This window comes from Sturnus vulgaris, chromosome 4 (genome assembly GCF_052056855.1).
Source record: "Sturnus vulgaris isolate bStuVul1 chromosome 4, bStuVul1.hap1, whole genome shotgun sequence".
Lineage (NCBI taxonomy): Eukaryota > Metazoa > Chordata > Aves > Passeriformes > Sturnidae > Sturnus > Sturnus vulgaris.
This window is the reverse complement of record NC_142246.1, coordinates 39207837-39223051: the sequence shown is the minus strand read 5'-3', so window position 1 is coordinate 39223051 and position 15215 is coordinate 39207837. Positions and strand designations below refer to the sequence as shown.

Genomic DNA, 15215 nt, shown 5'->3' with positions numbered 1-15215 from the left:
CTTCCCTCTTTACAAACAGGCTTGTGCTATCCTTTTACGTTACAGGAAACCAGTCTGTTTAGGTTATGTAGAACTAACAACTGTCCTCCTTAAATGATTCTAAAGAAGAAACCTGAATAACTTTAACAAATCTGGAGCATGGGTGGTAATGTGATTCATTTTCAGGTGGACTGTAAGTCTTAAACCTGGCTAGAGGTCTTGGCCTCTGACACCAGCCACATCTCCAGGCCATTGCATCGCTGCTTTGTGTTTGTTTGATAAATCAGTGTGCTGAAGTTCATGGCAGGCCTTTGGTATTTTTATATCTTTGTTAAATTGAGCTGTGTGGTGGAATTTATCTTGTTTTCATTTATAAAACTTGAGGTGTTAAACTGTGGTAGAAGCTGATCCAGGGTAATTGGATTGAACTAAATTTGTGTATGTGGTTGTTTCAGTGCCTTGACAGATTCTGCCTTCTGGAAGTTCATTTTGAATTTTTGCTTGTATACAAAGTCTGATGCTTGAAATTGCAAGTAGAAACATTGAGTCTTTCCCATTACACGATGTAAAATATAGAAGGAAAATGAGCAGATAACTTGATAACTGAAAGGTGTCATAGTAATTACAATATATTAGGCTGACATCCTGGTGAGTGCATCGAAAAGATTGTCATGTAAAGTTACGAAGAATGAGATGTTCTATATTCTTTGAAACAATCCAGTAATAAGACATTATAAAAATCTGGTTAATATGATAATCAAATACGTGAAATTACATATTTTTAAAACATTTTTCATTCAGACTACAAGAACATGTTTACAGATCAGACCTTACTGACTTTGAATTTTCTTCCTTGAAGTCCATATATTGCTTGTTTAGCTGGCTTTTAAACTGTCTTGTTGACCTACTGCACAAGTAATAAAAAAAGAACAGTGTCTGCATGTGAACTTTTTACATTGAATTATCAGAAAAAATCATATGTAGCTGTCAGGTATTCATATTTGAATTGAAAATAATCTAGGCTTAAATTGATGATGTACAAGATGCAAGACCAATTTATCAGGTAAGTTGTTGCAGAATATTAACGTGGCAGTGGGAAAGAATAACAACAAAAACCCTCAAAGCCTTATTTATTTATTTATTTATTTTCATTTATAATTTCAGTGCTGAGACTTTTTTGTCCTGACAGGCCTGGAGTAGTGGGGGATTTAGAGAGAGTTTTTTGCCTCACATATGTTACTGAGACAAGCTGCTGGAATCTCTGCAATTAATTTTATAATCCAATCATGCCTTATAACCAGCTATTAGAGTGTTATATGCTGATGAGTTTCTAACCAGCTATTAGAGTGTTATATGCTGATGAGTTTCTTCCCTACAGGTGAAAAAAAGACAGATCCTCACAGGAGTTCTGAACTATTATTCGGTTTCTTTAAAATCTAGAAAGTAGGTGCTGGTGACAGTGGGAATGGGAAATAGTTATATGATGTTCTCTGTTTATCCAAACTCTGGGGAATACCTTGAAATTCTGTTCTTTTATAGCTAAGGATTTCAGATTTTAATGTTAAATCGTCTGTTATAATTCTCTATAATTTAAAGGACTTTTTTTCTGGTAAAGGATTAATTTCAGGGAAGATTTCTTTCATTCTAACTTGTCAAGTACTGTTTTGCAATATTCCTGTGTTTCTTTAGTTTTCAACTCAAAGATGTAATAGTTAAAATTATTTCATTACTTATAAGGGCTTTTATTAAATATACAACATTTCAAACAAAAAAGTAGTATTTTTACACATAAAGCCACTTTCATATAAGAACTTTGGGGATTTTAATATACTTTCCAGTTTGTTGCAGTGTTCTTACTACATTATACTTTTACTTCATCCATCCTTGGAGAGCTAAGGCTTCTCTAAGGAACTGGCTAGATTACATTCAGACTTTCAGTAGCAGCTGACTTGTGAAACATACCCTAATGATGGTCTCAGCTGGAAAGAACCAGCTGGCTTTAAGTCCAGTATAAATAATGATTTTTTTCTTTCATGTAAACAAAGCAAATGTGATTTTAAAAAAAAGAAAAACCAAACAGAAGATGCTAATGTTCTCAAAGCTGCGTGTGTACAGTAAATGTAAATTAATTAGTTTACAATTTCTTAGTACTGGAAACAAATTAAGCCATTTGTTAGGGGATATAGTTATAGAGTATCATGATTTTTTGTTTGTTTGTCTTTCAATGCAATAGCATATTTACTAATCTCTGTGATGACACTGCCATATGTGAGGACAGAGTCTGGGACCAAAAATATGCGTATTGGTGTTTAACTTTTTCTAAAACTAGGGTTTGCTAAACTCCTGGTAGATATAAAAGGGTAGCAAAAAAACCCCTTTCTTTTTCTCAGAAGAAAAAGATCACTGATTAATTGTGGGAGGATGGATTATCAGAGAATAGAGATAGTGCTGAGGGCAGTCTCACCCCTGATAAATTGCAGCTGTACTATTTTCCAAAGAGTGGGAACAGCCTTGCCCCTTCCTAGGGCACAGCTATGTCCAAGGAGGATGGGTGTTATAAAGAGTGAGTTAGCTGGTGGAGGGGCAGAGGCTGCTGCCTGTGCTGTGGGGAGGGAGGGTCAGGTGGTTGTGCAAGGGACTGCAAGGATAAGATGTTGTGTGAGGGACAGGAAGGAGTTAGCCAGTCCTGCAGCAGGAAGAGAGAAAGAGTCAGTGTTGTTTGGAGCTGCCTGTGGGAGGTTTACAGACAAAGGTATGAAAGTTTTTTAAGATAATAAGGGACTGATGCTTGCCTCAATTGTAAGCCCACTGTCACGTAAGGAATCTTCTAGGTTAATTTTCTAATAAAGGGCAATAAAACGCTTGCAGAACAGAATTATGTCAAATTGGCTTCTTTGGTCAGTCTCAGCATGATACAATGCACACGTTATCTTTCTACTAGCTCGTTCAAGAGCAAAAATTCATTATAATTCATTCCAGACTTCCCCAAAAGAAGTAAGTTTCATGAAGGTAAGAGACTTTGCTAATGAGGTGTTGTGATTTATGCTCTACAGTTTGAGCTGTTGTCTTAAAATTACCTTCCAAGGTCCTATGCAAAGTTCCTTTAATGAAACTGAAAATAAGCTGATGGTGAGACACTTACCATAATGTTCCTGTAATCAAGTTCCCTAAGCCTTGGCTGCTTGATTGCAAATACTGTCCAATTCTATTAAAATGGAGGGTTTAATATGTAACTAGTTACCTGTTACAAGGGAAAAATAAAACTAATCAAGTTATTGGACTAAAATGACAGCATTACTAAGACAGAATTGCTAAATAATAAATTTAGCAATAACAATATTCCTAAATAAAAATGGAAGCATCCTACTAATGTAAGCTCTTACTCAAGTTCACACAATTAACCAAGACAGTACCATACTGATTTGAAAACTGATAAAGTGATGATGCCCATTGCTAAGATATTAAGTGCTCAAAAAAAATCTTACACTTTTTAAATGAAATATTATTTTTCTCCAGTTCTCAAAATTTGGTAGCAAACCTAGAGGTAAAGTGGCACTTGAAGATTGATTAAAGCCTTTGCCTGAACGTCTAGACTGATTTGTTCTTTTGACTGTATCTTCTGGGCTCCTGTGAGTAGCAGTCTTTCTTCTGCGAGCCATTAACACTTGGGGTTGTCCTTTTCTGGGTTTAATAAGACCTCATCTAAATCCTGCTACTTTGCTTTTCACTTTTGTGCCGTTTGTGAGCCCTTATTAAAGTTTGTTGATCACGTTCCCAGGCATGTGCACATACAGATGTAATGATCCATGTTTCATTATGAATTATCTCCTCAAATTATTAGTTATTTCCTTAAAACGTATAAAAATTACTGTGACCTATCTTCTTTGGATTTTATTTGAAATAGCACTGAATACTGTATTTTCATATACGTTATCTTCTATGTGTTTTAAAAAAAAAAAAAGGTCCTGTGGTTCAGTTAGTATCAGTTACAGGTATTTGCAAGTAGCAAAAGGGCAAGTTTGTCCCAGGGTCCATGTTCTCCAGCAGAGTGGAATAATTCTGTTCTCAATTGAGGTTATTTTCTGAGCTCTGTGTCATAGGTAGCAGAAATGTGGTACACCAGTGTTTTGGCAAGTTCTTTAACAATCTCTTTGATTGTTAGGCAAGCTTATGCAGAATAGCCTTAATATTTTATTGGCTAGGATGTGTGTACACAGATGTCAAACTAAACAGAAACAGGCTTCGTGTTCTAGTGGTACCCTTCATCGAGAGATTTGAACTCTTGTGTGCAAAGCAAAAAGGCTTAGGGACCCATACCTCTAGTCTCTTAATTATGAAACCAAATTTGGCTCCACTTCTCCATATGCTAATAAATCGAAATTAATATATCTTTACTACTGTAACTTCTTTGGTTATGCTGTTTCTTCTATATCTTGCAGGGATTTCTGAATCCATTTGGATTTACATAGTGAGCTAGTCAGGGCAGCTTTAAGAAAATGAACAAGTGGCTAGCCTTGGATATACAGAATGAAATTAGTTGGAACATTATTTCTGTGTTTTGAATATATATTCTTACCAATCATCAGCCATATGATGACTTATTCCAGCTAGAATTGTGGTATTTTGAAACTTTTGAAACTCTGTCCCAAACTGACCATCTACGAGAAAGATACGGGGTAGGTGGATTTGTAGAAAACTAAATTTTCACCTTGGTTGGAACATTCTGTTTTAGTCAAGGTAAGGATTTTCTTTTACACTTCACAAAATGCACAGACTTTTTTTATAATGCAAATTCCTCTTCATGAAAAAAAGTCTTTAGGGTTTTTAAAATGGAGAAAACCTCACCAAGTCAAAGTATAAAATAATACAAAAACGGGATCCATGCTGACAATCTGATTAGCTTTAAAGTAACTGCCCAGTCCATATTTAAAGCTTTTATGTGTTGGACATTCCAAAATCACTGTAACAGTTTGTACCAAGGCACTGTTTTCTTAAGTAAGCTTTCATCCTCTTAACCTCTCTGGAGTTGAAACCCAGTACTAGTTGTCCATTGTTCTATGAATGCAAAACCAGTTGCTTTCTAAGCTTCTTTTTAGAGTTGAAGCCTGCAAGTTAAACAACTATAAGTCTTTTCAAGTGGTTTTGTACTATGAGGTATTTTCCTGAGCATTCTGCCAAGGTAGGATACCCAAAAGTAGCCCTTTGCAGTTTATTAGTATTAAGTAAGCAACTGAGTATAATAAATTGTTCACTGTTCTTCCAAGAGTGTGGTCTTGCCAATTCATGTTCACCATGTGATGCTCTAGGTAACAAGGTGACAAATGTAGAATACTGCAGTACTTTGAATAATTTGTTTAATACAAATACATTTTTCCACAACATTAAGCAGATACATTATTTTTGTTTCCCTTATCTTCTGTCTTCCAGTACACATTCACCCACAAAAACATACACTTTTTCTTTTGCAAAAGAGAGGGAGTTAAACAAATAACACAAACTTGTAGTTCCAAATATTATACACAGTAAAATATTTTCATCAGAGTGTACGTTTCATTAAATTATTGGAAATTATAAACTGTTTGTTCTGGAGACGGGAATTACTATTGTTCCTACACAACAAAAATTAACACTACCTTCAGTGTGTGAATGGCACAGTTGGACTAGTAAAGAACCTTTGTAATGCTACTGATAGTCAAAAGTGGTATGTTTATGCCAGTTTGAAATAAAGTTTATAATGCTTGTAACTTAAAAACAGGAAAAGAAGTGTGCATGTTCACAGGAGTGAATACAGGAGTATCTTGTTTAAACTTCGAGATCTGACCTGACACCAAATTACTTCTACCTACCTTTATTAAAACTCGGTTTAAACAAGAATGCAGATTAAGCTAATGGCAGCTCAGAGCCAGGTTTTGCCCTTGTGGGTTTAGCCAGGCCAAATTCCACTGTCAGCATATTTGCCAGAGCCACACTGTGGCTACACAGGGGTTTGATATGGTTCTTTATTTGAGATGGCATCTTCATTAAAAAGTCTTTAGACTTCATCTTCAGTATACTGTTCTGTTTAGGTTGTTTTTGTTTTTTTCAGGATAGAATACTGTGGTTAATTAATTAATACAGAAAATTGTACTTTGTGTGGCAATGAAAATGTATTGGTTGATAAGCATCTATCTAGTTTCTCTATCCATGTACTTTCCTTATTACTGGAGACCAGAATCCAAGGCATGGTGGTATGAATAGCTCCTTGCCCCCTTGAAGAGGTTGTACCCTGCTTCAGAAACAAATTTCAATCAGCATGAAATCCCTGAAAGCTCTAGAAAATCCAGTGCATTTAAGAAGAGAAAGGGATGCACAGACTAATGCTGTAATGCTTTAAAAGGTTAAAGGCTGCTTCAAGCCAGCTGAAATCTCTCTTGCTAGTGACTTGTCTCATTGTTCATCTCAGCATCTTCTGCTCTTTTTTCCTGCTGTCTACATTTAATATTTGCAAGGGAGAGGAGGAATTTCAACGGAAGTCTTTCTGCTTTCTTTTATTTAATTAAATGTAAACTCAGTTGCATATATGGTTGAGTGCCAGAACAGTGTTTGAAGTTGAAGGCATTGGTATAAAAGTTTTCACGTTGTCTTTTCTGTTGCTGACTCTTCAGTGTGTTTTTAAAAAATGTAAAACCTTGTTGGATGCTACAGTTCTGCTTTCAGGATCTTCAGGTATTTTCTTCTTTGAGTTGAATTTTATACTGGTTCAAGAAAAAAAACCCAATGTGAGTTACTTTCCAGGAAACTGACAAACTAGGGGATAAAGTACTTTCAGTGGGGCCATGATGCTACTGCAGTCAAAGAACAAGCTGGCTAAAGAAGCAGGGTTACGTTCACTTAGTAAGAAACTATTATTTCAGAAAGCTCTTAATTATCCATCGTAACAATATTCTTTGTCAGTAAATTTTGCTGATTCCACGGGTTTATTGTAAACATCCTTCAAAACATTCAGATGCAGTTAGTGATTCTAAGTGTCTGATGTCAGATATCATGAGATTCACCTTTTAAAAAGTAGGTTTTTGAAAACCATGCCTTTGCAGATTATCTTAAGCACGTGCAGTTACAAGACATTCCTTAATCGTGTCATCATGCTCTGAAGACCTTCTGAAATCTCCACAGTTTTAAATGGAGAAATGATTTGGTTTCTCTTGTATGTTGTTTCAAATAAGAAGCTGCTACAATTGGAAGCTGCAGTTGTATAGTGGGGAAATTATTTTGTATAAAAAGTGTGTGCCGTTACATGAAAAAACTTCAGCATTAATCCAACTGACCTGGAGTAACTTGCAGCAAATACTGATGTGTATTAAGGACCCATTCAAGCACCAAGGTTTGTCTCCTGTCTAGCCAGATAACAATCACTTAGTCACAGCCAAATTACAAGAGCAATTCAAATACAAAAGTATATAATGATCTGATTAAAGACATAGTTCTTGCTAACACTGCTACTTCTAGTATTCCCTGAGCCTTAAGCCAGTAAACATTCACAAAGGAATACCTAGCATATAAATTCCAATACATCTTAGGCTCAGAAGCCTGGATATTTGCAAGAATGGGATGATTCTGTTATTTCACTGTAAATGTTTGAGCGTATAAAGAGAAAATTTAGCAGTAGAAACGTCAAGGCTTCCGTAGAACTCTAGTTCACTTGTAATTGTGGCAGATGCCCCTCCTTTAAGTGAATCTCTACTCTCCTGTCCTCATTACTCTGGTTCTTTATTTGCTTTTTTCTTTTCCTCCTTTACAAGACTAAAAAAAGAACTTTCAAGTTCTTTAATATACACATTATGTTCAGGCCCCAGACTTGTCCACACCAGTACATAACTACTCTGAGTCTATACTTGCTCTTGTGTCCTTGTGGTAAACACCACAGCTTTACAAAGTGAATCAGAAAATTGGTTCTTTATATATAATTCACCCTGTTGGACACAGTATTATATCTACATTCATTTATCTATTGCACCTTTTAATCCTATTCACACTTCATTTTTACATACCAGTGCTCAAAACATGAAATTAACAACTGAACTGTTGAATCTCTTAACACCTTAAGTTTACCTGTACAGAAGGAAATCACTGATTTGTTTTTTCAGCCAGGAAGATAAAAACTAGCTTTTTAGAACAAGGAGATAAAAACTAATGTTTTCTTAAGATATGTAAATAGGTATGTTCTCTTACATCTACCTTTATGTATCATGAATCTTAAAAAATAAAACCAAAAGTAGCTTCCATCTTCAGTCTGTGTCATCCTTTTTCAGACCTTTGATAATAGACAATTTACTTCTTTGTAATTCTGCAGTAAACTGTTTCTTTTTCATTTACAGTTCTGCCTCAATACTTTGTGTCTCCAATTTATGCCTAATTCACTCCTATAAAGTAAAATAAATAGCAGAGCTGCTCTTCTAAATGCATATCTACATATTCTCTCCTTCCTGTACTTACTTCCCTGACATTTAAAAAAAACATCTATAGCTTATGGAGATATGACTTTATACTGGTTGGAACTGCTTACTTTTCAAAAATCCAGCTATAGTAAAAAACAACTGGTTCAAATATCCGTAGTTGACACAGCTGCCCAAACATTCAGGCTCCACTACAGTCACATGAAGGCGTTACCATACGAGGCTTAGAGAGGGAGTGCTGCACTACAGCTCTCTTTACTTTGATTCTGTTAATGCATATAACTTGGATTGGTACCCTTTGAAGCATATCTTTGAAAAGGTAAATAGCAAATACAACTTTTAGTAGTAAACAGGTGAAAGGTTTTGTGTCTTCTTGTAAACAAAATCATTGTATCACTTCTGTTTTCTACTTTCCCAGCCAGCCCAGTTAGGGAAAAAAAATACATTGTCACATTGGTTTGGCATTGTCTGTTAAACCTGTTCTCTATTGCACTTTCTACACTTCCACTTTCACTACACTTGCTGACTAGTAGCAAAACTACGTCACGAACGGTCACATTCCATACAGTAACAAGTTGCTTTGCTGGATCCATTTTCCTTGTACGGTTTTGGTTTTTGTACGGGGTATTTTTTTGTTGTTTGGTTGGTGTCTTTTTCAACTGAAAAAATGCACAGTCATTTCTGCTTTCTTATAGCATTTGTAGTGTGGCAAACACTACAGCTTACTCTGCAAGGAAGAAGCAATGCTGTCCGTGTCAAACTGGCATGACCTCCGATGTCGCCTCTTCCGCCGCCGCCTGAGAGTTTGTACCTGTCTGTGCTACTGGCACCACCACTGCATCCTTCGCCTCCGAGGGCTGAGTGCATGGAGAGCTTTTCTCCTCCAGTTTTTTCATCGTGTCTGGGCAGTTCTGAACAAAGATCACTCTGTTGTAGGCTTTCAACCTGCGCCAGAGCTGGACGTAAACCTTACACTGCACATACATGAAGACCAGGCCTCCTGTGAATCCAATGGCCACCACAACGAGTTTTGTCCAAAATGGCCATTCGAGGACACCTTTGAAATAGAAAGTTTATGTTATGCATTGAATATTGTGGACTGAGTTTCAGTAATGTACATTGAAAAGAAGCCACTTGCAATGCCCAGGTATGTACATGCTATTTGGGGCAGTTGTGGCTTCAGAAAATAGGTCAAGAAACTACCTATGGAATAGGAAACTACTTCCCACTTTTAACTGATTTGACCACCATTTGGTCAAATAAAAAAACTCAATGCCACTCTCAAAAGCTTTCTTTCAGGATTTCTTCCACCTTTTAACATTAAAGATAGGCTGCTGCTGCTTCTGTGGCAATAGAGGAAGCATTTTTTTATTAACTGATATGGGACAGAGAGTTTTGTATCTTTCATTTTTTTCCAGGATTGCCATGTTTTCAGACTTGAGCTTTGTTAGAAGAAAGAAACGTCAGTTGAACCTAGACCTGTTTCTTCAAGCAGAATAAATTTATGTGAAACTTGATTCCGTACCACTGGTGCCACATAAATTCTAGCATATTTTTAATATATTTTAAATTGGCTTTTCTATAAACCAGTGTCAGGTTTAGCAGTTAGAGCTTGCATCATATACTTCCCTAAAGGAAAAAAAAACCAACCCTTTAAATAATTTGAGATATCCATTTAAAATGGGATTTTTAAACTCAGAATATTAACAAACAATACTACTATTATTCAGGGCTTTCAATTTTTCTCCTTCGCAAAATATGTTTATAAAGTATTTTCTTTTCCAGTGCTTACTGTCTTTGTCTTGGCAATTCTGATTTAAAGAGAGAAAATGGAGAAGAAAGCAAACTACATATATGTCTTTCTTACTCCCCACAAATACATGTTCATTTTTGTAAAAGTACTCTTCCCTGCAACAAGCAAATTTTGGGGCAAAAACATCCTCTTCATACTTCTGCATGTTCTAAGTAGCTCCAGAGCAATTCTTTGTCCATTTTTTAGTGTCAGCTATTATACTTGGCAAATACAGAATGCTATACAAATCATAAATACTTTTTGAGTCTACTAGGAATAATTAACATGATTCTTTAGCATTGTGTGTAACAACAAAAATCCCTGTTAGCTGTTTTGTTATTTAAATTCAGCTAATCTACAGAAATAGCTTCCCCCTTGTAATGAGTAGGTTGATGTAGTTGTAGTCATAAATAGAAGTTCAAAGCCATTCCTAGTCCTGTCCTCTGGGCCAGGTTTTTTGAGATAAAAAACAAGGCTACCCATTTCGAAAGAATGCAAAACAAGACTTTGTGGTGTGTATTCATCTGTCACTTACTGAGGCTTGTTGCTTATTTTCCTCTATGAGGCAAGAAAGGCAAGCATCAGGAGTATCATCAAATATTTATCTAACTAGCAAGGCACAAAGCTCCACCTGTTTTGTTTTCCATGAATATAACAAAGCTAGAGACCTTTGTTCCTCTAGGGTGCCTAAATTCAATTCAGATCAAAACTCAAAAGCTTTTTATCATCATGATCACATTTAAGACTAAATTTAAGACCAAATAAACTTAGATTTGAAATGGAAAACAGTAGTTAAATTTAGGATATATTTTCCACATATGCTAATTATGGCTCCTACTGACATTAAGCATGCATTTTGTTACACGTTTCCAGTTGGATTTTCAGTATCTCTGGAGATGGAGACTCCATGCCTTCTCTGTTCCAGAGAACAAATACAGCTGGAACATGGACATTCACAGTGAAACTGTATTTGAAAGGACACAGGAATGGCTTTCCATGCTACTCAAGTCCCACATGAAGGACTAAGACAACTGGAAAACAGCCTCTTGGAAGTTCGTATTAGGAAGGTTGTTAATGAAGAGGCTCCATCATACTTTACTTCCTATCATGATTCAAGTGATTAATATAAATAAATTGCTATTTCAGGAGCTGAACTTGCACTGAGCTGTTTGAACTTGACTCATCTTTTTGCCTGAGCTTTAGAATTACCTAGATAATGGGAGATTAACCCAGGAAGAACTGGCAGGCTGGTTAAGCCGTTGTAATGATTACACAAAGTGGAGTTCTCTCTGCTGGGGCATAAGCTAAGATTTTTATACTGACACATTCAGAACTTCCACATTAAAGCCTTTGGTGTAGGCACGTGTTATTTAAGAAGAGAATGTGACTGGTTACAGAGCTGCCTGTCAAAGCCAGGCACTGCATTGTCAGCAGCACTGAAGAAAGTGAAAGATACTTACCGTTATCATTGCCTTGTTTAATTTCTTCAGCAGTTCTGTCAATTAAAACATACAATGACCAAACAACACAGGTAATTGCAATTATATGGAATGTGACTGAACACACAATTTTTCTCCTCTCACTTGTTGTCATCTGTAATTTCTCCCACTGAAATAAAAAAAAAAAAATTAAAAAAAATCTGACTTATAAAATTTTACATAAGACTGATTAGGCCAATGTGGCTCTTTCTACCAAAAACACAAGCAGTAATAAAATTAACAAATCCTTTAGTTTTGGTAATATGCATTACAGGAGTGTGTGCATTGTCCCTGTAAAATTCACAATAATCTCATTTTCACAGATTCAGAGGCATGAAGACCACTGTTCTGTTTCTGTCTGCTTATGAATGATACCTTAAGTAATTTCATTACAGTACAGCCATAATATGTTAATAGGTAAAAAGATTAATATTTACTTTAAATTTGCATTTCTGGTGGTGAGAGAAGAAAAAGCCCAAACATTTGTTTGTAATAAGTATAAAAATTATAGGAATGCAGTTATGTAACAGTCTTCCTATAAAATAAAAGCACAGGAAATGCAACTGCATTGAGGATTAAATTCAATAAACTTGAAAAGATGATTACATGGAAATGATCATATATGATAGCAGCCAAATAGCCTCAGTAATGCAAGGAGGTTCTTCCAGGCATATGTTTGTGAATTATGGTGCTAAATCCTGGCTTAAGTTAAGGCTATTTTAAGATGAAATATGCTATTCTCTGCAATTGAACAATGCAGTCCTTGAGGCGATTTTTTTAAAAATCTCACTTATGACGTGGGTTTTTTCCCAGCACTTCTTCAAAACAAAACCCTTCTAAAACATTTGCCTTTGAAAACGGATGAAAGAATAGAACACTTAAAAGAAAAATGCCTCAGTTCTGATGGATAATCTTGGAGTCAGTACTGGCATCTGAGGAAGGAAAGCAGTACAGAGCATGAGATGAGAGTGCCACCTCCTTGTGGCCCTGTGAGCACCGTACTGAGCTGTACTCAGCTCAGAGCCACAGCACTGCTGCCACCTGTACAGCTGGGACAGCATCACCAGCCTCTGCAGAGCACTGCCAGGCTGCACATTTACTACCAAGCTACGAGTTTGTCTTGGTCTTCCTTGTTTAGGTTTTTGGATTGCTTTGGTTTTATTAGCTGTTTTCACTGTTTGAGATTTTTTAAAATTTTGTTTCTGGAAACTAACAGATTTTTCTAAATTCCTTAAAGCTAGGGCTGGAGATGCCATCCAAACTAGATGTTTAGCCTTTAACCTGAACTGACACAGCCATTCTACTCTGAACACTCTTTGCTGTCATGTTATGTTTTGAAGGAGCACAACTGCAGTAAAACCTGAGGAGGGTCAGTGCCATGTCACCAATGGGAATAACTCACAGAAATAACTTCTTCCTGCTTGTAGAACAGGGCAAAGCAGGCCAGACCAACTTCAGTCTTTAATGGCAGTTAAATCTTGCATGTTTCAGAGCTGTTGCCTCAAAACACAATCTCTAGAACATTTTCTAGCCCTTGTCAAAATTGTATGAATCACATAATATTTTGGGTTAGAAGGGACCTTAAGGGTTCATCCAGTCTAACTGCCCTGCAATGAGCAGGCACATCTGCAATTAGACCAGCTTGCTCCTGTCCAACCTGACCATAATGTTTCCCAGGATGGGGCACCTGCCAGTTCCCTGGGCAACCTGTTCCACTTTCCACTGTTTCACCATTCTCACCATAAGAAGTTTCTTCTAAATGTAGTCTAAATACACCTTTTTTGTTTGTTTAAATCATTAGCCCTTGTACTACTGTAACAAGCCCTGCTAGAAAGTTGGTTCCATCTTCCTTACAGGCCCCATTTAGGTAGTGGAAAGCCACAATAAGGTCTCAGAGGCTTCTTTTCTCCAGGCTGAACAATCCCAACTGTCAGCTTTTCCTCAGAGTGGTGCTCCAGCCCTTCAATCATTTTTTGTGGCCTTTTCTGGACTCTCTCCAACATGATCTGGCTGGGCACCCCACAGCTGGAGGCAGCAGGCCTGGATGGGGTACCTCGAGAATCACTTCTCCCACATTTCATGAACACAAAGCATAAATAAATGTTTAGAAAAATGTAAATATTTCCTGAGTAATATACAGAGTTAGATCCATCAACTTATTTATTAGCTAAGACCTCATTTCAGTTACATCTACTTTTGAATGAAAACTAAGCTTGGTGTTTTTTTATGGCAGTGTGGAATAATGTGAGATTTAAAAAAAGGTTTGTTTTGATTTTAAGTAATAAAGCCTCAAAACTCTATATTTGTTATAGTTTATGTAGATAATATTCAGTGGTCAGACCAGACAGTATGTGGCATTATCACAGTCTTATATCATTACAGTCACCAGGTTACACAGACTTTGACCTGGAGACTTTCCTTCTTTTTGCAGTGAAAATTCAATTCAAGTCTTGTAACAGACTTTCTTTTCAAAGAAAGAAATCTTGTCTTTGTCCAGATGGAAGAAAGGGTTTTATCTTAACCCTTCATTTACCCGTGGATGCTTTGTAAGACATAGAACATAATGAAGAATGATTTGTTCTGAAACAGATTTTGTCTGTTATGTCAACTTTGATGCCACACCATTTGGTCTGTTGGAGAGAAGACTGCAGAATTTTCATTGTCATATATATGTAGTCTCTTTATAGCCATTTTACTCTCTAACATACTCTAACATAAATGCCTTAGTGTAGATCTGAATGCCCAGTCAAAGACAAATGCTGGTCCCATTAGTCTAAATGAAAACATTATGTAGGTGGAAAACACCCAGACAAATTCAACCAACCAACAGGCAAGATTGCTAAATAAAGGTTCAAGCTCACAGAATTCTGCTGAAATTTAAAAGAAAAGTATCTCAGGAGAGGAAGCCAGCAGAAATTGGCTGAAGCAGGCCTTTTTGCTACCATCCTATGACCAAATCCAGCCAGAAGGCAAGCCAAGGCCTACTGGACTCTGCTTCCTCCAGCTGGCCCCTTTTCTTCTCCCACAGGACAGCCTGCCTTGCCTTGCCTGTCTGTCCATTCCATCCACACACGTTACCACAACACACAGAAAGTGGCTGCCAGGACACTGGGAGGGGTCACCAGGGCAGAGGTGATTACGGGACTGGAGACTCTGCAGAGTCTCTCGTACTCCCAGTTTGAGATACAGGAAAGGAATAAGATCCAAGGAGAGACTGTCTGTCACAGACAGACCTGGGAGCATTTTACAGCTCATAATGTGACCCAAAGCTGCTCTTTTGTTTTGCCCTGCCCTTGCTGCAGTCACAGTTCTCTCAACTATGGTGATGATGGGCTGAACTCAGAAGAGAAAACACAATTAAACTTTGTGCTGTACTTCTGGTGATCCCAGTGCTAGCTGACGTAAGTTCCCCATCCTACTCACGTACTTTAGGTTGGTTGAACAGAGAGTACTTTGTGACTACTGTCAAGTCACTCACCTCTACTGGATGAGTGATGTTAGTAGATGAGCCAGCAATTTATGTCATCCTGGAGC

General features: G+C 37.0%; 1 protein-coding gene across 7 annotated transcripts in view; it reads right to left on the bottom strand.

The window, feature by feature from the left end:
• Positions 1-5316: 5316 nt before the first annotated feature.
• The window catches only part of MARCHF1 (membrane associated ring-CH-type finger 1), a 224617-nt gene continuing 214718 nt past the window's right edge, over positions 5317-15215 (bottom strand). For all 7 annotated transcript variants that reach the window (XM_088163631.1, XM_088163628.1, XM_088163632.1 and 4 more), the window contains 2 exons: positions 11664-11811; positions 5317-9468 (listed from right to left, as the gene is read on the bottom strand). In XM_088163631.1, the coding sequence (XP_088019757.1) occupies positions 9167-9468; positions 11664-11811 (450 nt within the window). In that variant the 3' untranslated portion in view covers positions 5317-9166. The remainder of the gene's footprint in view (positions 9469-11663; positions 11812-15215) is intronic.